General features: G+C 34.6%; 1 protein-coding gene across 1 annotated transcript; it reads left to right on the top strand.

The window, feature by feature from the left end:
* Positions 1-2,769: 2,769 nt before the first annotated feature.
* Positions 2,770-5,441, top strand: LOC111395259. The gene is made up of 6 exons (XM_023021243.1): positions 2,770-3,107; positions 3,221-3,257; positions 3,345-3,625; positions 3,749-4,041; positions 4,168-4,695; positions 4,786-5,441. Exons 1-6 carry the CDS (start codon positions 2,770-2,772, stop codon positions 5,439-5,441), a joined length of 2,133 nt encoding a protein of 710 aa, XP_022877011.1.
* Positions 5,442-23,034: the final 17,593 nt, after the last annotated feature.

The following is a 23,034-nucleotide window of genomic DNA, read 5'->3' as shown; positions in this document are numbered from 1 at the left end:
GGTTATCCATGTGTAGGAATTGATTCAAATATTTAACCAAAAATTGGAAAATGAAAAGGTGTGTAAAAGTGGAAAATGAAAAGGTGTGACTACGTGTCAACTTCGACCAAATATTCGGACTTGATCCGATGGTCAAATTACAAAAATAGATAGACCAATTTATTCTACTCGTCGAGTAAATCGTCTTGTAATCTCGAAATCAATTCCGGATGAATGAGAAATTGCGGACCAAAGTTGGAAGAAATGAAGTATTGCAACTTTTCGAAATGATGCAGGTTTTGACCAAATGTTGCAACTTTTTGAAAGGATGCATGTTTTGACTCACACTACTTCATTTGCAACCTTTTTACATCTATAAATAGAACCCTATGGACATGATTTTGGGTACACCAATTGCATTGAACATTCATTCTCCTCTTGCAATTCTCTCATTTCTAATTCCATAGCATTTTCATGCATTTCCTTGGTAGAGAGGGAATTCCGTTCGAGTTCGCTGGTCGAAGTCATTTGGAGTGCTCCTATGGCTTAACGTGGTCGTTGTATTTTGGGAGATGATTGTCGAAAAATCGTTAGCACCGATGCGGGGCAAATTCATCTTAAGAAAAGAGTTATACTCGCCTCGGCCAATCGCATCACTTACATCTAATTTTTTTCTAATTTCATTTCTACTTGATTTTAGAAAATGATTAATTTTATTTATATGGTTTATGCAAGGTTCGATATGAAGAATTACATGTTTTAATTCAAGAATGGAAATGGTCAGATTCGATAATCATTGGTTAGTTTCTCAAACTCCATTTCGGTAAGTCGAAACCTTATTTCGATTTCGTGAACATAAACGGTATATTTTTTGTGAATATATTATGTATTTCCCTACAATCTTAAGATGAGTTTTCTTATGCATATTATATTTTATTTGCAATTGAAATCAAGATACTGCATGAATAAAATCATAAGACAGAATTTTGACGGATCATGATTATGGTAAATGTGTTCTATTACAACATTTTAATTATAGAAATTCATGTGTAATGAATCTGTATATTATAATAGAATCGATAGTGATTCTATAACTTGGAATCATTCATTTATATGTTGAATTCATTACAATATATTTCAAGTTGATTTGTGGACAAACAATTTGATATTATTCAATCCTGCACCATATAATGTAGATTATGGTTTTGACCCATTAGAAGAAATTCTAATATTCAGAGATTAGGGCGGAAAATCTCAAATTGGTGCACCAGATTATATGATAATTAGTTGTGAAATTCATAAGACATATGATATTCATAAACCAGTGCATACATGTTTGTGTATTGTACTTGTTGGTAGTCTCATCTATGAGTTTTATTTGTTGGCACTCTTTTAATCCAAAGTGTATCTAAATTATAAGATACTTTGTGTTAGAAGTTGCCTAAGGAATTTTAATTGGGAAGGTTGGTAAAATCTTGTTAACTGTTTGTAAACAAATAGTATGCATGCTATATGGAAAAATGTATCTTTCCAAATTAAAAATAGTTTTTAATTTCTGAGATGGTGTGACCCGTTTGAATTGTGTAGCATGAAATATTTGTTAAGATAGTATATAAATGTAAACTGATTTGTAAAGTCAAATTGCACATGGACATTGTGAATTTCATATGCTAACAATTATGTTCCTTCATGTTTAAATTGCCTCAATTCAAAGTTATCAAGTGTTAGAAAAATGTTGTAATTGGTAATCTGTGACCAAAAGGACCAATATGTCAAGTTTGTAAAGTCAAGGACTAATTTGTAAAGGTCTAAAAGTTCAGGGACTTGTGTTGCAATTTAGCAAAAATTATGGTATAGGTCTAGGGCAAAGTTGGGTGCCTTGAAGATGAAAATGGCGCAAGATCACGCTAGAGTTTCGCCCTGACCTCGCTCGAGCCTAAATAACAGAACATATCTCGCTAGAGTTTCACCACTGCTTCGCTCGAGCGAAAGTGCATCGCTAGAGTTTCGCTGGCACTTCGCTCGAGCGACAGTGCTATCCGACTTTTGATAATTTTCCGTCCTTGCAATTTTTAGATGCTCCATACTACCAAAAACGACCTAATATATATTCAAAAGTCCTGTTTTTCATACACAACCTTTGAAAAAACACAATTGAAAGATTTTTCCTCTCAACCAAAGAATCAACTTCATAATTCATTCTTTTCATCATATGTCTTATTGAAGAAAAACATCAAACACCTCTTAAAACAAAACACCTTTCAAAAATCCTCACTACTTCAAGAAGATCGACTGATTGAAGATCTGGGAAGGAGATTGATTGAAGAACTGGAGTTCTTGCTGATTCACGGGAAATAGAAGAAGAACAAGGCTGGGATTTTGGCATAGATCTGCAGAATCTAGGAGGGCTTTGGTTGATACAGTAAGGAGGTCAGAGTGTTGTTAGATACAGTCATGTCTGGCGTACTGTAAGCTGAAGTCTTCTATAGTGAATCTCTACTGGCTTGTGCCCAGAGTTTTTACCCAGTTGGGTTTTCTCCGTCAACAATTTGTTGAGTTATTTATTGCTTTCTGTCATTTTTAATTCAATTAGAAATTCAACATAGGCAGTTAAATCATGTGAATGAATCTGGACAAAATTTAATTTATGTGACTTGTAGCATAAGTTGATTGAATTGTTAAAATCCGTATAAACACCTATTCACCCCCTCTAGGTGTTGTTTGGGTCGAACTTAGTCTTTTCAAGTGGTATCAGAGCCAAATCTCGAGTCCTGACCTATAGTTGTCTAGATGAGTCAATCACTTTCTGTACCTCCGTATTTTGATGAAAGTAATTATGCTTACTGGAAGGTTAGAATGCGTGAGTTTCTTAAGTCTCTAGATGAGTATGTTTGGATGAGTGTGCAAAATGGCTGGAAACCTCCCTCCACTATCGTTTCAGGAACTGTTAATCTTACTGAGAAATCACTATGGACTAAGGATGAGATAGCTGAGTGTAATTGGAATAGCAAAGGACTTCATGCCTTGTTTATGCTGTGTCTCCCGAAGAGTTTAGGAGAGTGTCAATGTGCAAAATTGCTAAAGAGGTTTGGGACATTCTTGAAACTACACATGAGGGAACTAAAACGGTAAAGAACTCGAAATTACAAATGCTAGCTTCTAGGTTTGAAGAAGTGAGGATGAAGGATGATGAAACCTTTGATGAATTTTATGCAAAACTGAATGATATTGTTAATTCTAGTTTCAATCTAGGCGAGAGAATTCCCGAGTCTAAAATTGTTAGAAAAGTACTTAGGTCCTTGCCCGAGAGATTTAGGCCTAAAGTTACCGCCATTGAGGAAAGTAAGGATCTAGATGAAGTTAAGATTGAAGAACTTGTAGGATCCTTGCAAACTTATGAATTCACTGTCACACAACCTAAGAAAGGAATGTCCGTTGCTTTAAAATCCATCAAAGAGGATGAATCTTCTGATACTGAGTCTCTTAAGGACGATGAAATTGCATATTTTGTTAAGAAATTTCAAAAGGTTCTCAAGAATAGGAGAAAGCCTCAGGATAGAAAAAGTGGAGCCCCTAGCAGATTCTCAAAGGAAAAAATTGAAAGGTTCAACAATAAAGGTTCTAGTGATAAACCACGTTTGGTTAGGTGCCATGAATGTTAAGGTATAGGTCACTATTGGAATGAGTGTCCTAATTATAAGAAGAATCAAAGAAAAGGGCAAGGTAAGGCCTTAGTTGTTTCACTTACAGATAACGAATCTGAGTCCAGTGATAGGCAGGAATCATCTAGAAGTGAAGATGAAGGGAACTATATGTCATTTGTGTCGACTTTTAAGAGTGAATCTGATAAGGAGAGTGACAAGGTTGAGGAAGAACTTCGCAACGATAATTCTAGTAATGAGGATGAAGATAATATAGACATACAAAAGGCCTATCAACTCTTGTTCAAGGAGAGTTTTAAAATCAAAAAGGTCAATAAAGCCCTACTCAAAAAGGTTGATGAACTTGAAAGAGAAAAAGAGAGACTTGCTAGTAATCTTCAGAATTCACTTAAGATTGTTAGTGAGTTAAAATGTGTCAATGAGAAGTTAGAAGACAAGGTTAAGACATTGACTAGTGAATTGGAGAAATCTAATGCTCATCTTCAGACTTTCATAAGTGGGACTAAGAAATTGGATGATATTTTAGGAATGAATAGGCTAGCAGGAGATAGGAAAGGTCTAGGATATGTTGAGGATAATACATATGTTGCCGGTCCATCTAAGACTGTATTTGTTTCTGCCTCTAAGAAGTCTAACGTTGTCAGCAATCCAAATAAGGGTAAGAATGTTCCGAGGGAACAGAGTCATCAATCACGTAGGAATATCATGCCCAGATACCCACAGACACGTACCTTTGAGCCTAGGTTCATTCCCACCCGTCACCACTGTGGAGCTCTAAGACACACTAGACCTAGATGTTATAAGTTAAGCAATGAGCGTAGAAATCAGAATATTCCTAGTCAGGTTAGCTTTCTGTCTAATCATGTTAATCATTTAAATGAGATGCTTACTAAGATAACTAGGAGTACCTCGTCATCTAAGAAAGTTTGGGTTAAAAAGGGGGATCTAGCTGGACATTCAGGTCAGGTAAATTGTTATGTTGCTCATGTTGCATTAAAAGCCCAAAATTACAATATGTGGTACCTTGATAGTGCATGTTCTAGGCATATGTGTGGTAACAAGGCTTTATTCACTACTCTTGATGAATGCAATGGGGGTATGGTTACCTTTGGAGATGGGGGTTCTGCACCTATTCTTGGCAAAGGTACTGTACAAATGCATGGATTACCTGTGATTTCAAATGTGCTTTATGTGGAAGGTTTAAAGTCGAACTTGTTAAGTATTAGTCAGATTTGTGATGCTGATTTTGAGGTTAGCTTTGTGCAAAAGAGATGTACCGTGTATGATTCATCCGGTGGGGTGGTCCTTGATGGGGTTAGAACGTCTGATAACTGCTATGGAGTCCTACCTAATTCTAACTATGTGTGTAGGAGTGCAAAAATTGATGTGAGTGAACTCTGGAACAAAAGATTGGGTCATTTAAACTATAAGAGTCTAGTACAGCTGGCTAAAAAGGAGTTGGTAGATGGTTTGCCTAAAATAGGTCCTAGTGAAAATGTTGTGAGTGGACCATGTCAACTAGGTAAACAACTTAAGGGAAGCCATAAAAAGACTTCTAAAATTCTGACCAAAAGACCCCTGGAATTGATACACATGGATTTAATGGGACCATCTAGGACTGAGAGTCTAGGAAGTAAGCGGTATATTTTGGTTGTGGTAGAAGATTTCTCGAGATTCACATGGATAGAATTGCTTAGGGAAAAATTTGATGCATGTGATCTTATAAAATCTTTGTGTAAACGGCTTAGTAATGAACTCAATCTCAAAGTGTCCAGAATGCGTAGTGATCATGGAAAATAGTTTGAAAATTTTAATCTTGAGAGTTTCTGCATGGATGAAGGGATATTACATGAGTTCTCTTCCCCTATCACTCCTCAACAAAATGGGTTGGTTGAAAGGAAGAATCGTGTTCTTCAGGACATGGCTAGAGCCATGCTTCATGGCAAGGGACTAGCCTTACATTTTTGGGGAGAAGCTGTTAATACTACATGCCACATAATCAATAGAGTCTACCTTAGACCCAAAACCGATCAGACTCTATATGAGATTCTAAAGGGTAAAAAGCCTACTGTTAAATACTTTCGTGTGTTTGGGAGTAAGTGCTACATTTTGCATGATAGAGAGAACTTGAGTAAGTTTGAATCTAAGAGTGATGAAGGAATTTTCTTAGGGTACTCTAGAAATAGCCGAGCATTCCGAGTATATAACTCACATACTCGTGTTGTGATGGAGTCAGTCAATGTTGTGATAGATGATGCTGTGGGTCAGGGGGAGAATGTTGAAAATTGTGATAGGATGGACGATAGAAATGGTGATCTTATAAGGTCTACTGATCCTACTGAACCACCTGTGTCTGAATCATCTCTTAGAATACCTAAAAACCTGAAAATGAAACACATCCACAAGATCGAGACAAAAAACCTAAGGAACCATCGTCTAGGGTCAAGTCCAATCATCCTAAGGACAATATCATTGGGGATCTAGATGAAGGTATGAGGCTTCGTAAGAGGGTACTAAACAATCTAGCATATACTAGCTATGTTTCACAGGTTGAGCCCAAGAAAGTCAAAGAGGCTCTTAGTGATGAGTGTTGGGTGAATGCGATGCATGAGGAACTAAATCAATTTGCTAGAAACAATGTGTGCATTTTAGTTCATAGACCTGAAAACTGTAATGTTATTGGTACTAAGTGGATCTTTAAGAACAAGACAGATGACCAAGGTACTATAACCAGAAATGAGGCCAGATTAGTTGCTCAGGGTTATACTCAAGTTGAGGGAATTGATTTTAATGAGACTTTTGCTCCTGTTGCACGACTTGAGTCCATTCGAATTCTGCTTGCTGTTGCCTGTACCCTAGGCTTCAAGCTTCATCAAATGGATGTTAAGAGTGCCTTCTTGAATGGACTTTTTCAAGAAGAAGTCTATGTTGAACAACCAAAAGGATTTATTGATCCAACGTTTCCCCACTATGTCTACAAACTCCACAAAGCACTCTATGGTCTGAAACAAGCTCCTAGAGCTTGGTATGAGAGACTTACGTCATATCTTGAGCGACATGGGTTCTCTCGAGGTGGTGCTGATAGGACCTTATTTATTAGACATATTGAAGAAACTATCACTATTGCCCAAATTTACATCGATGACATCATTTTTGGTTCTCCCATTGAGTCTCTAGCATATGAGTTCACCGAGTGTCTGAAGCAAGAATTTGAGATGAGTATGGTTGGTGAGTTGAGTTACTTCCTTGGACTTTAGGTGAAACAGACTGAGGATGGGTTGTTTATTTCACAGTCTAAGTATGCAAAATATTTAGTTAAGCGCTTTGGGTTAGACAGTAAGAAGCATACTAGGACACCAATGAGTACTAGCTTGAAGTTAGGTAGTGATCCTTCAGGTAAGAGTGTAGATCCTTCACTATATTGAAGTATGATAGGTAGTCTTCTCTATCTCACAGCTACTAGACCTGACATTGCTTTCAGTGTTGGAGTGTGTGCTCGATTTCAGGCAAATCCTAAAGAATCACACTTAAGCTCGGTTAGACGCATCATTAGATATGTGAGTGGTATCGTTGATCTAGGCATTTTCTATTCTAGAGATTTTAATCTTGATTTGGCTGGCTACTCTGACGCCGATTGGGCCGGGAATGCAGATGATAGAAAAAGTACGTCTGGGGGCTTTTTCTACATGGGTAGCAATCTCGTAGCCTAGTTAAATAAGAAATAAAATTCCATATCCCTATTCATGGCAGAGGCCAAATACATAGCAGCTGGGAGTTGCTGCACTCAGCTTCTCTGGATGAAGCAGATGCTGAGTAATTATGGGATTAATCAAGGGACCATGACTGTTTTCTGTGACAATACCAGTGCTATAAATATCTCTAAGAATCCTATTCAACATTCTCGAACGAAACATATTAACATACGACATCATTTTATTCGTGAACTTGTTGAAACACATGTTGTCTCCCTAGATCATGTCTCTACTGACAACCAATTGGCCGATCTACTTACGAAACCACTAGATGGGTTGAGGTTTGAGTCGCTTCGGACGGCTGTTGGTATTTGTTTGCCTATCTGATCATGATTCATGTCTATTCATGCATTTATCACGTCTGCACTTATTCACTTCATATCTTGCATGTGATCAATGTGTGTGTGGTGCATTTTGATTGTTGGTTCGTCTTTTAGTTTTATTTTGTTTACTAAGTTTGTGTGTTTTAAAAAAAAAAAAAAAATAAAAAAAATAAAAAGGGATTTTCTTTTTGTGTGCCTCTTGTGTGACTTTATGACGTTTGCATTTATGATCAAACTCTATCTTTCATCATATCTATGAGTCTGAGGTTCCATCATAGTTTTCATTTTCTATGTAGTTCTTGGTATACTGTTTGATATAGGTCTTCGTGGAATTGGATTTGACTGTCACTTGGTCGATATACACTCCTTTACAGTTGTTTTCACGTGTCCTTTCTCACTAATTTAAGATTTTGAGTCTAACTTGCATGGACTACGTGGCACATTTCACATTGATGTTCTGTATACAATTTACTCCACGGGATTTTGAACTATGTGTGGACTTAAGATTTGTCTACGTGTTTTGAATGTTGAGTTTGTGATTTTGTGCTTATTGTTCGCATTGTCTACATATTTGGGTATGTGCTTCATCTTCAATTTTTGGATTGTTTTGATATAACAAAAATTCAAAATGAAAATAAAAATAAATGTTTTTGTAGCTATTTTTGTTATTTTCTGAAAATTGTGCTGTTTTTATTAAATTTCAAATTTTTGGTGCTATTTTTGACATTTTATTTTCGCTCGAGTTTCGCCTGGACTTCGCTCGAGCGACAAAAGCAGAATGGATGTCGCTCGAGTTTCGCCCAGGTCTCGCTTGAGCGACAATTCCTTTTAAAGCGGCCCTGTTTCATTTTTTTTCGCGCGATTCGATCTTTCTCTCTCCTTCCTTTCTTTCTTTTCTTCCATCAATATTATTCACTTCCCATTAACTTTTGCCTCAATCCGACACCTTTAACACGGTTCTTGATCCGAAGTTTCAACTCTTGGCTTCACATTTTTGGGTAATTCACAGTTTCGATTTTTTTATTTTTTTTACTGTTTCTTTGTTTTTTTTTTTAATTTGTTTCTCTCATTACTTCGTTATATTGTTGTTTTGTGCATTCCTTGGCTGTTTCTATTGTTTTTAAACATGTTTTGCATCACCAATTTCCATGAATTGTGCATTACTATGGTTTTTCTTCACATGTTTTTCACACTTTTGGTCCATTTTCATTGGAATCGTTATTGCGTTTCGTTAATCGGTTTGATATGTGGCTTGGATGGTTGTAAAGTCCATGGAGTGTAGTTTTTAGGGATGTGTTCGGATTTGTGATTGGGTCCTGTATGTGATTGGAATTTGGTGCCGAAGTCACGCCTGTCACGTGTTCGACTTAAGTTCACCTCTTTTGTGTGTTTTGGTTTTTTTTGTTTTTCTTCTTTTTTCCTTCGTTCTTTCCTATTTGTTTGCATGTCGTAACATGCCGTGTGTGTCTTCTTTCAAGTTTATGTGGTTTGATCATATTTTTGGACTCTCACTCGATCATGCTTGTTTTGTTCTGCGTGTCGTTTACGTGGTTCGATGCATTTTCTTTATGCCTCATCTGTGTGTTTGTGTGTGCATCTTCTCATGTCATATTGCATTGTGGTACGTGCATTTTTCATGGTACTTATTCTTTCCATCTCTGCGTGTGCCAGATGGCCCGTAAGCGTTCTCGTCCCTCTGCATAGCCCGCTAGTGGTTAGACATCTTACAGTAGATCCAGGTTTATTTTTGCTATAGCTCAGGAGGTCTTCATTTCTCAGTTCTCCTTACGCCCCGTTCTCATGGAGCGTGAGGTAATTTTGTCTAACCTTCCTGTTGATATCGCCGCTATCTTTGTTTCCCGGGGTTGGGAGCCCTTTCTTATTGGTCTTACACCGCCGCCTTCACTCCCAGTGCACGAGTTTTATGCTAATATTCATGATGTGGACGGCTCGTCATTTAGGATTTTTCTTAGAGGTCATTCTTTTCGAGTTACTCTATCTACGGTAGCTCTTGAGTTAGGTATACCTCAGATTTCCCATCCGACTTATCCTTACATTCTTCCTGCTTCTCTTCCGATCGATGCCCTTGTTCGGTCGACTCTTTTGAACACCCCGTCTACTGGGGGGCCTACGGCAATGGCCACGGGTTCCTTACCTACTGATAGACAGGTCTTGTTGCTCATCGTGTGCACAAACCTATGGCCCGTTGCTCGTACTTCTTCTTTACCTATGGTGCGGGCCCGTTTTCTCTATGCCCTTCTTCATGGGGACTCTATAGACCTTTCTAGTTTTGTGTGCCAGCAGATTCTAGCTTCGTTTCGCACTCCTGGGGGTCGTATAGGTTTGCCTTATTCCTGTCTGATTCATAGGGTTGTCCTATCTCTTGATGCTTCTTTCCCTGAGGGGTCGTATAGGTCGTCCGATAGGATAGCAGACCATCCACCAGATTCGATCCCACGTCCCATCCTCTTCTTCTACTCATGCTGCAGCTCATGATGAGCCAGTTGATATTTTTGACTTTTCGGAGCCCCTTGATCCTATTAGTGACATCCTTTCTGGGGGTTCTCGTGTCTTTCATCCTCCTCGTTTGGATATTCTCCGGCTCCTCCGTCTGAGGCCGACCTTCCTTCGACGTCTACTTTCGTTCCAGGGGTGGCTTCCTTGCCCATTGACCCCATGGTGACGCTTATGGGACAGATGTCTACTTTGGTCGAGCAGTAGGCTTGTATGATGGTCGAGATCACGCAGTTACGTGTTGCTCCGGAGCGTCAGTCTACTGAGCTTTGTACATTTCGACGTGCTCTAGCTGTGTGTCAGCGTCAGTTACATTAGATCCGTGATTGCTTGGATGAGAGCACGAGTGACGAGACTGGTGATGAGTCTTCGAGTACGGGTGGTGCTGCCGCATAGTTTTTGTTTTTGCTCCTTTGTCATTTGTGACAAAAAGGGGGAGTAGATATATGATAGATAGATAGATCTCATTTTTTGATTAATTGTGATATAACTGTGGTTTTGTATCTATTCAATGGCTAGATTAAGTTTTTGATGTTTTAGCAATATTGATGTATGTTTTTGGTATTTTTGACTTACATTACTATTGCTTCTTAATCTGGCTAATGACATACGCACTATTCCTTGTTTTATTTACTGTTTCTATTTCACGTGCTTTTACACTTGGTATTGAGTTTCTGTATTTCAGGAAACAGGTTCGACAAGAGATAGCTGTTTTGGTTGAATGGATAGGTTGTTTAGAGTTACATTTCTTTTTGTGTCCTTGACTGTCTTGTGTAATTTTGTCACAGAATGCCAAAGGGGGAGTTTGTTAGGAAAATGTTGTAATTGGCAATCTGTGACCAAAAGGACCAATTTGTCAAGTTTGTAAAGTCAAGGACTAATTTGTAAACGTCTAAAAGTTCAGGGACTTGTGTTGCAATTTAGCAAAAATTATGGTATAGGTCTAGGGAAAAGTTGGGAGCCTTGACGATGAAAAAGGCGTAAGATCACGCTAGAGTTTCGCCCTGACCTCGCTCGAGCCTAAATAACAGAACCTATCTCACTAGAGTTTCGCCACTGCTTCGCTCGAGCGAAAGTACATCGCTAGAGTTTCGTTGGCACTTCGCTCGAGCGACAGTGCTATCCGGCTTTTGGTAATTTTCCTTCCTTGCAATTTTTAGACGCTCCGTACTACCAAAAACAACCTCATATATATTCAAAAGTCCCGTTTTTCATACACAACCTTTGGAAAAACACAATTGAAAGATTTTTCCTCTCAACCAAAGGATCAACTTCATAATTCCTTCTTTTCATCATATGTCTTATTGAAGAAAAGCATCAAACACCTTTCAAAAATCCTCACTACTTCAAGAAGATCGACTGATTGAAGATCCGGGAAGGAGATTGATTGAAGAATTGGAGTTCTTGCTGATTCACGGGAAACAGAAGAAGAACAAGGCTGGGATTTTGGCGCAGATCTGCACAATCCAAGAGAGCTTTGGTTGATACAGTAAGAAGGTCAGAGTGTTGTTAGATACAGTCATGTCTGGCGTACTGTAAGCTGAAGTCTTCTATAGTGAATCCCTACTGGCTTGTGCCCGGAGTTTTTACCCAGTTGGGTTTTCTCCGTCAACAATTTGTTGAGTTATTTATTGCTTTCTGTCATTTTTAATTCAATTGAAAATTCAACATAGGTAGTTAAATAATGTGAAAGAATCTGGACAAAGTTTAATTTATGTGACTTGTTGCATAAGTTGATTGAATTGTTAAAATCTGCATAAACACCTATTCACCCCCCTCTAGGTGTTGTTTGGGTCGAACTATAATCTTTTTATCAAGAAATAAATTTACTAAACCCGCGAAAGATGCATGTTGGGATAATTTTAATTGTTCAAAGCATGTTGGCTTTGGCTTTGTCAAAATCTAGTAATGCTGAAATTTATAGTTTGTGCAGAATTCCTTACTTTTAGTTTATACGTATGTCATCCCAATAACTTTTGTTCTCTCACTATGGAAAATCATTATACGTTTGAATATATTACTTGCATGAGAAGGCATATTTTAATTGATACACATGCCCATAACGGTAATGGCATGAGTATGCATTTATTTTAAGTATGCAACTTTATTGGGTATCTATATGATAATCATTTGAAGCGGATTAGTGTATTCATTTGATGAATCCATACAAGCGTTTGGATTTTGGATAGACCTTTTTTGTTAAAATGGTCTAGTTGGTTAAATTTTCATATCTTATTGAAATTATACTAACTTTGATTAATGTTGATAGCCTCATTTAATCCTATAAAATTAAGTGAGATGATTTAAGTGGATATAAGTATTTAGTTATGAGAATTAAGCCACTTAATTATTTGAAATATTCTAGATCAATTTAGATGAAAAGGTGCATTCTTTCATATGAATAATCATGACTTTTGATATAATTATTTTCCAATGGGTATGTCTCTTCATAGAGATTAATTCAAGAGGTGTGTCTCTTGAAGAACACAACTATTCAACCTATGGTTGATTTGTTCGTTCAAGTTTGAATATGATGAATAAGGTGAATATGTACCATATTATTTGACATAAAATGAAACTATCACTTGAAATGTCACAAATGTGATAAGTTGCATATCTTGCAATGCTTAGCCCTCTTTATTATTGAATTTAACTTCAATCATGAACCCAATTAAGTTGGTATATGTTTTGAAAGCATTGTTGGTCCATATGATGGCCTTGATTTAATTTGAATGATCAAAATTAATTAGATTGAAGTACGTTATATGCAAGTTGACGACCACTACTTTGAAAGTACATAGACTTTCACGAAGCACTCGATACGGATATTATCTAAAAGATAAATGAATAGAACTATAAAAGAGTTGCTGAATTCTAAGTTCAGGTATAACCCAAGAATGTGGGGGGTTAAATTTAATGCTTGTGAACTTGAAATGGAAAGTTCAAAACTTGTGGATGCAACATTATTAGATTGCATATGTATTCCTAATTGAGGAATTGTGGGGGTAACTCATTTTAACAGTTACGTTTGCTTCTATCTTATAATCACAGAACGATATCTATGAAGGTAGAAAGATAAAAAACCCTTATACTAATTATAAGGATGATATATACTAAGTCTAAAGTGGATGAATGGGTTGTAAAGCTGATTATGGTGTTTGTTTAGACATGAAAGAACAATTGACATATATGAAGAATATTCATAAAGTTCAAATACATGGTAATGTTTCAATGATGATATTGAGTAACCATGATTCTGAAATCCACTAGTAAAAGTGATTGACTAGTGTAGTGTTTGATAGAAATCCTCCAACCGTGTTTGGAAATTGATAAAGCTAATGAGGCATATAGCTTCATGAGAAGATTTCTAGGTGGCTACAGTTTGCATCTATCAAATAAATCGATCATTGACTAGCTATATTTGATAAGATACTAAGTCACATGTAATGGTAGATCTAGACGTATAAGTCATAGACATAATACCATTAAACAGTTGATCTCAATGGTGTAAACTCGTGGTACATTTAAAAGAGATTTACTAAGAGAGATCAAGAAGACTGCATATAGAAGGGAGGTAACCCTACCTTGTTGACTGGAGATCCCAAGATCTTAGTTCAAAGGGACAACTAAGTTATGAAGATTTCACGAAGCACTTAGGAAAATAATTTCTTAACTCATTCCTATGATATTAAAGTGCTTTTTGCAGAGTTGCAAGAGGTTAAGATAATCTTTTAATGATTCCTATGTTTTGATTAAGTCAAGTAGAGTAGGGCAGAATACTCTTAATAGGAGGTCACCTATGTGAGTGTGAAGTGTGACCATTTCAATGAGAATTATTCAAGGCTTAAATTCTCTAAACACTCGCAGAACCAAGAAGGGTTCAGGGCCAAAATGAACCAAGTCATGAGAACCATGAACGATTTAGGAAAGACATTGTGTAAGTATTGTTGTCTTGGCTTACACTAAAAGCTGAATAGTTCAAGACATCATGTTCATCAATTAGCCGAGTAAGTCCGATGGTATTTCACTAAGGGAGGTTCAAAGCCAGAAGCTACCTTCCCTGATGCAGTATTTTTTCGCACCCACTCTACATTGCATCATATCATCACATTTGCATATGCATACCCAATTTCCATTCATGTGGGCGGATTGTAGGAATTTGTTCAAATAATTAACCAAAAATTGGAAAATGAAAAGGTGTGTAAAAGTGGTTAATGAAAAGGTGTGACTATGTGACAACTTCGACCAAATATTCGGACTTGATCCGATAGTCAAATTACAAAAGTAAATAGACCAACTTATTCTACTCGTTGAGCAGATCGTCGTGGTATATTTGTAATCTCGAAATCAATTTCGGATGAATGAAAAATTGTGGACCAAAATTGGAAGAAATGAAGTGTTGCAACTTTTAGAAATGATGCAGGTTTTGGCCAAGTGTTGCAACTTTTTGAAAGGATGCATATTTTGGCCCACACTACTTCATTTGCACCCTTTCTATATCTATAAATAGAACCCTATGGACATGGTTTTTGGTACACCAATTGTATTGAGTATTCATTCTCCTCTTGCAATTCTCTCCTTTCTAATTCCATAGCATTTTCATGCATTTCCTTGGTAGAGAGGGAATTCCGTTCGAGTTCGCTGGTCGAAGTCATTTGGAGTGCTCCTATGGCTTGACGTGGTCGTTGTCTCTTGGGAGATGATTGTCGAAAAACCGTTAGCACCGATGCAAGGCAAATTCATCTTAAGAAAAGAGTTATACTCGCCTCGGCCAATCGCATCACTTACATCTAATTTTTTTCTGATTTCATTTCTACTTGATTTTAGAAAATGATTAATTTTATTTATATAGTTTATGCAAGGTTCGATATGAAGAATTACATGTTTTAATTCAAGAATGGAAATGGTCAGATTCGATAATCATTGGTTAGTTTCTCAAATTCCATTTCAGTAAGTCGAAACCTTGTTTCGATTTTGTGAACATAAACGGTATATTTTTTGTGAATATAATATGTATTTCCCAACACCATGTGGGGTGATCCGACCCATAATATATTAAAATGAATTGCAGGGAATGGTTTGAGCAGAATTCAAACCCATAGCTTTTCTCAACCCTCATTAACTCCTATAACTCCTTACAACTCCCGTAACCTTTTGTCTAGCAATAGGGAGAGGGAAAAGATTGCAAGAAAGTGTAAAATTTGTATGGAGAAATACATTAAAATTGAAAAGTCCCAAGAACTACTATTTTGGCATGAAAATGTACGATTTTTGGAACTTAGATTGTGGATAACGATCTCCTTCATTGTGATCAGGATTGGAATAATTGGAGTGCAACAAAATCTAGAATTTAGTACTTGAAGAGTAAGGTGATTTAACCACACAAAAAGATCTTGAAATTCTTCTTTCAAGAAAGAATCTTGATCTGTAATTTATTTTAAAGAGTGCTTTAAATTCTTTCATTGGTAACAAAGCGTTAAAGGTTGATTTCCTTGCATATTATCTTGCTGTAAATGAAGTTAAAGTGATGAAATGGTTGTATACCTTTTATGATAAAGTTTGAAACATCATTAATGGCAAGCAATGAAATACGTGACATAAATTTTTAAAAAAAATAAAATTTACAACCTATATGATCTAATGCAACATTTTAAAATTTTTTATTTTATATTTTTGGAGAAAAGTGAAACCCTAGTTAAATTTATAGAAACTTTAAAAATTTATTGAATTTTATTCCTAGATTTATGTGCAATAATATTATTATGGCTAGAAATTTATTTTATTGAGCTTTCTAGACAAAAAAAAAGAGCTCTAAATTTGGACCTAAAACAAAGAAGTTGTAAGATTTTGAAGTTTTGATTGAAATTTGAAAATTTTAAAAAAATGAACAAGATAATGAATAGTGATTTTTTTGCCTCAATCTATGTGTGTCAAGTTGTTTTCCCAAACACGGTGTTAAGTATAGATTTTTTTATATTCTAATCACATAGATAAGCTCAGAACCTCGAAATTAGAGGGACAGAAAAAATAAACTAACGAAAACACTTTGATATTCTAAGAGAAAAGACTATGGGTATAGAATGTGTTGAAAAGCTACATATTTTTCGATAGTACAAAATAGATCTGAAACACAACCAATAGAATACATGAATATTTTTGGAATATATTTTTGATGATAAATACAATACAAGAACTCTGATGTCATTTTTCGTTTATTGGGATTGTATTGCAACAGAAGTAAAAGTAAGGTTAAAAATTTATGTAAAAAAACTTAAAGTGATTCAAGTTTTATTATTATAGAATTATTTTCAAAAAAAAATAATTTGTGATATCATGATACATGTCATAATTAAATAAATGTATATATTTATGTTTTTATTGCACATTATGAGATTGTCTTATTGAATTACATAATATCTAATAAGTTATGAATTATTATAAATGTCAAGGTTAGAAGAATTAGTAAGATTAAAACTTAGACTTATTGATTGTCAACTAAGTGGTAGTTTCAGTGATTAGATGATTTAAAGAAAATTTCACGTTGAACTACTTGATTCACCAACTGAATGTGAGTTCTAAAATCGGAATAATTAATGTAATTCTCACTCAACTTATGAAATTTTGCATTATGAAATTAAGTTCATGATAGTGAGACAATAGGATTGCGGATGATGATTGGAACATAGTAACTTTCGACAAATTTGCATTAATACAAAATAGTTCATGTGCATAAATGGATATTGGTTAAGAATAACTATCTCTAATTCTGATAGATCTTTGAATGCACTAAAAGAACATGATACTTTAGAATGTCTCAATTACGCAATAGAAGACCTCACGTGGAAAGAATAGAGATCAAGAACTTTGTCAAATATGGAAAAAGATAGATTCTAGCGCTTAAGCATTTGATTTGATAAGTTCTATTACGGATGATTTTATTCTCAAATGTGACTGAGCTGAGGTGGTTAACTTAGTGTTGACATTTTTAGTTGGTCACATTTTTCTTTTTAGATGAGTAGTCACTTCAAGCTGGTCTCTTCTCAATAATTGGAACTTTGAAAGTCAATGTGACTTACAAATTGAAGCGTCGATTTTTTTATTAACAATATCCACTGTGTTGAGTTAAAAGACGCATAACTTAGTACAGCTAAGTCTCGAGGATATGCTTGTGGCATAATGTTTTAGGTTGTACAAAATTTCAGTTCTTAAGTATTAAATGAGCAAGAATAGATGTAAAATAAATGAGAAGACTTGAAAAGAGATAAAGAACATATCAGATAGTACATAAAAGTGGTTTGGTAGAGGAATAATACTATAAAAGTTCAAGCAGTTCAACTATAAGATATTAAATCTACTTAGCTTGAAAGTGTTTGAGCTAAAGGATAGTGCACTTGAATATATTCTTTTTATTGTTGTTTATATTCTAAACACTACTTATTAATCTTGCTCTTTGTGGATTCTGGATTCAAGATTTAGAAAATCACTTTATGTAAGATTAGGATATTCTTTAGACTATCATTGAGTCTTTGACTTGGCATAGATATATGCCAATAATAAAGATTAAGTTGAGGTTTACTTTACTGGTATATGCAACATAATGTTACAAGACAGGCAAACTAACCTTATGTTTCAGTATCACAATGGCATTAAAGACTCCAATGAGCTTGATCTCAGCCTCTATTTTTTTTCCCTTAATAGTGGTCTTTAACTCAGACTTATTCATGATAGTTATGTTCGTACTAACAATGCTGATGTTTATTATGGTTCTTGATATTGGTTCAATGGTTGCAAATTATGATTAAGAGAGATGGAGATAGAACCTCATTTTTCATTATTTTTATAGATGTATTTATGCATTTTAGTTGTGCTTCTAATTTTCATAAATTAAAGATATTGTATTGATTTAAACTTTATTGAAGTGGAGCAGAAAATCAAATTATAAAATGAAAGATTTCGAGAACCATTTAAGATCGTGAATCTTGATAACAAGAGTTCAATGATCTATGTAATGAAAGAGAAATTCTTATTGAATTGACTATTCCCTATTCACCAAAAACTATATAGCCTACTGGGTAGAAGGAATGAAGTATTGCGGAATGTAATGAGATTTGAAATAATGCAGTCCAACTTACTTATTTTCTTTTAGATGAGAGTGTTAGTTTATTGCAATCTATCACTTAATGGAGTTTTCTTAACAGTAGTACCTTTAGGATTGTATATAGAGTAATAAGAAGCATATCTTGTAGTGTATAATTGGTAGCTGAAGAAATTATTTGGTATAGATGTATTACACATCTAACGATGGCAGTTGAGAATATGAGATCCATGATAGTTATACAACTATCTCATGTATTGAGAATCTCGAGTATCATAATGGAATCAAATACTTGATGGTATTTTTGTGAGAGAAATTAGTAAAGAAAATATCTTTGCGATACATCTATGCACATTATGATATGTAATAATCATTATTTGAAGATGCTTAGATATACGCTTGTTGGTAGTGTCGAATCTCTAGAGTTATATAGAATTTGATACTTAGTTATCAGAAAACTTTTGATTAAGCTTTGTATGCCATAAATGAATAATTTTTGAATTCATATGTAATATATTGTTGGGATTACAAGATAATGATGTACATGCACATATAAAGTATGTTGAAGAAGTTAAGGTTGACTCACTCATACAAGCAATCGCCTTAAATGATTTCGAGATGTATTTAGATGAGACAAAGTGATCCTGTTGTATATATGATCCATTTGCCCTAGATTAAATATCAAGATGAGATTATTATAAGTAAATGAAATGAATTTTTGTTATCCATTAAACCTGTTTAGTAGCAAAATCAAGTTTGTAATTTGAGATTGCCCAGAAGAATGAATATAAGAAGAACTCAAGTTAGGTATTGAGGAATATTTGAGCTAGCGTTCTATTTATTTTTAAAGAATATGATACACTCTTTGACTCTAATCTTGCTTTTTATTTTGATGTAAAAATCAAATATATAGGATGATTTTGAGAAAACTGGCCCTTTATTTTTCACATTATACATATTATTAATATGTGCCAAGAAAAAAAAAGAAATTTATATATATATATATATATATATATGGATAAACAAGTTCTTAAACCTAAAATAAGTTTGCAAATTTATTTAACTCGAACCAATGTCCAAACAGATTAACCAAACCAACCCAACCCAACCCAAACTAACTTGGTTTGGTTTGATTCGATTTCAAGAGATAAATTGGGTGGGTGGGGTTGGAGTCAATTTTGATTTCGATTTCGAGTTAAGTTTAAATCATCCCAACCCGAACCTTGCTCATGCCTAATCCTTACTTAATTTGAAATGACTATGAAATGATAAAGTCACAAATTTTGAAACATGCACAACAAATTTTGAAAACATTGTTTCAACATATGATGTTTGTTTGAACATCAATGTCTGTGTAGGTCTGTTTCAACAAATCCATCTCCATTCAATTGACGGATAGCTCAATCAAATACCCTTGAGGATTAGTTGAGAACATGCTTATTAAAGTGGGTAAATTCACATTCCCAATTGATCTCGTTATCCTAGATATGGAGGAGATATGGGATGCAACATTACTCATCTTGGGCAGATCTTTTCTATCAACAAGCCGAGCTACCATGGACTTTGAAAGTGACGATCTGACATTGAGAGTGGATGACCAACAAGAGAAGTACAAGATCTACACTTGTATCGAGAATCTAGTACATGGAGAGATCAATAAAAAGGCTAAAGAAGAGTGCAAGTATATTGCTGAGATAGTGTAACGTCCCGAATTCTTGAAACCCGAAGCGTTAAAAATAATCATTTTTTCTTTGGTTTGACCCCTTAGATATTAGCCAAAGTATTTTATAAATCAGAAATTTTTTGGTTTTTGAATCATATAAAAATATAATGGGAGGTAGTTATTCATATAAACTTAGCCAATTATGGCAAAATTGGTTTTGGAAAACATTTGGAGGCAATTCAGCAATTACGGATTTAACAACAATGGAAGAAAAATATATTTGATCTAGCAAATGTCTATTAAAAATTATGAAATATTTACAGGGACTAAAGCATTCATATATATACCACATATAAAAATTTGGGGTCTTGACAATAATGTTTGAAGCACGAAAATATTGCTTGAATATGCTGGACAAAAAACTCGGATTTGACACGACGCAGTTTACTAAAACGGGTATAACTTTTTTCTATATAATACTTTTGAGAGATTCCAAAGGCGACTATTAGAAAACTCATAGACCTTTCAAAATTCATTGATTTCACTTTAAAACATGCACTATAGCCTAAGTTATACCATTTTCAAATAGGAGGACAGAATCTGAAATTTTAACCCAGCATAAATTAAACTTCATACATAGTCAATCCAACACTTCTAAATTCTAGTCAACATGCATTGTCTATAAAACTAGAAAAAAATAAACATTAAAAGTATTTCTAAAAAGTGTCATCTAAGTATCCATAAAATATCTACATAAATGGAAATTTTTACTAGAAATTGAAAGTATTTCAGATCGCCGAACACTTGCCACTATGCCAACCATTGCCATGCCTCGATCTTAACCTGTAAAATTATTTGTAGGGATGAGCACTATAAATAATACTCAGTAGGAAGCACTTAAGTAAATGGTAAAAAAATATATATACTTTTAGAAATCCAAACTTTGTTCGATTGTGTCACCGTCAATTTCAAGGGAATTGGTGATCAGTCAGTCCGCTTACTTTTTAGGTTTTGATAACTTCATTTAATTTATCATAATCATCTCTTCATATCTCGTGTAAACTACCAAACGGTGATTCTATCATGAGTAACACAATAAGAAGTTTAACGCAAATGAAAACATATAAATCTCACATCACTTAAAAAAGCGCCGAAACATCTCTACCTTAATGCTTACCCTTTTTGCATTCAATAAGAAATAAAATGCAGTGTACTTCTATGTCTCTTCTTTAGAAAAAAAAACTTTCAGATTCAAGTTGTCTTGGTCTATGGAGAAAGGACAAAATAATTTTACGTATATGTATAATAGTTTGGGAGAAAAATGCGGGTGTAAAGGTTGTAGGAGATTTTTTTTTCTGTTTTTCAAACACCAAAGAATGACGGTGATTAGTAGTAACCAAAATGGGATTAATAATGATGGTACTGGAATATGAATGATTGTATAAATAGACTTTTTAAGTTGCATTTTCACATATAATGGAGGTGAAAAATGTGCGGTTATGAAAAAGGGCAGCAGTTTCTTTTAATGTAATGGGTGTTAAATGTTTGGGATGGTTATGGTTTTAAATTTCAAATGGAAGTGGTGGTTAGCAATGAATTAAAAATGGAAGTTAAAATGATAAAGTAAGTGGGGTTGGTTAAAATTGGAGGTTACAATTGGAGGCATTTAATTCTCGTGGAAGTGGCAGTGAATTGCATTTAAAAGGGAGTTGCAAAATTTGATTTTTAAAGGGTGGTTACAATGAATTAAAGTGGAAGTTATAAATGGATAATGTAAGTGGGTTGGTTAAGACTTTGAAGTGGGAGTCTTCAAGTGGTTGCAAAGGACGTGCCATTCAAATTCCAGTTCAATGGCAGTTTTTTTTTTTTTTGTATTTTTATTCACATATATTTTGGTGGTTAACAACAAAGAAAGATAGAAACTAATATAGAAAGTGGGGTAGTTAATAAACTTAGTGGATGGAAAAATCGCAAGAAGAAATCAAGATAATGTAATTAAATTTGAGTATAACTAGTGTATCAAATCTTAAAATTTAAGGTAGCAATTAATATAAAATGTGTCGTCAAAATAATGTAACAACATAAAATTTTGTCGTCTATATGATATTTTGACACCTTACAAAATTTTTAAAAAAAGTACGCAAAACTTTACTATTGTGATCAAAATTTTAATTTGAACTCTTAAGGAAATGTCGTAGCGACGTAATAATATAACCCAAATTATATTCGAGTTCTTTAATTTTATTTTGAAATGAGACAAAACATTTTTTATTTCTCGATCGCTACAGATAGTGCAACAAGGATCAAAGAAGATAGCTTAAAAATTTAGGAAGTCGTGAACGAGAGGGAAACGGAGGGTTCAACGTTTGGACAGCAAAATGAGGATGCAAAGATGGAAATTGCAAGGAGTGCAAAAGCTCAAGACACCTATTTAAACCACCCCGATCAATTCTTCTGCACAGTTTAGCTAAAGACTATAAATTAATCGCTGATTGGGAGGTAATTCAACTTTTAACTCTTTTATTTATCTTGCTTTTTGCACTGCATTGTAAGATTTATTTTGATTATTAGTTTGCATTAGACTTAGGCATGTTTCAATTTATAGGGTATCACCATTTTATCATGTTTCCCCTTAGACCTTTGAATTTGTTGTTGGTTATTTCAATTATTTGGGCTAAGTAACACATATTCTGGGTTATTTTATCTTTAATTTTTAATTTGACTGCTATATGCAAGAATATGACATTGTGGAACATTTAAACCAATATAGTCTGAAAGAAAAGCATGACGAATGATATTGTCTACCTGTTACCCATAATGCCTCTCACCTTCGAAAGAAATTCGAGAAGTACCGTTCTCCTTTTATTTATCGCCCATTATGTGCTTGCTTATATTTTATGACATTGAGGACAATGTCGGTTTCAAGTTTGGAAGTGAAAAAAACTTTGAATTTTTGGTTTTGTATGTTTTTGTGGTTTGTTCTTGTGTGTTTGTTTACAAAAAATAAAAATAAAAATAAAATAATAGTAATAATAAATAAAAAATA

This window comes from Olea europaea, chromosome 6 (genome assembly GCF_002742605.1).
Source record: "Olea europaea var. sylvestris chromosome 6, O_europaea_v1, whole genome shotgun sequence".
NCBI lineage: Eukaryota > Viridiplantae > Streptophyta > Magnoliopsida > Lamiales > Oleaceae > Olea > Olea europaea.
Note: the sequence above shows the minus strand (reverse complement) of the source record. Positions and strands in the feature narration are given on the sequence as shown.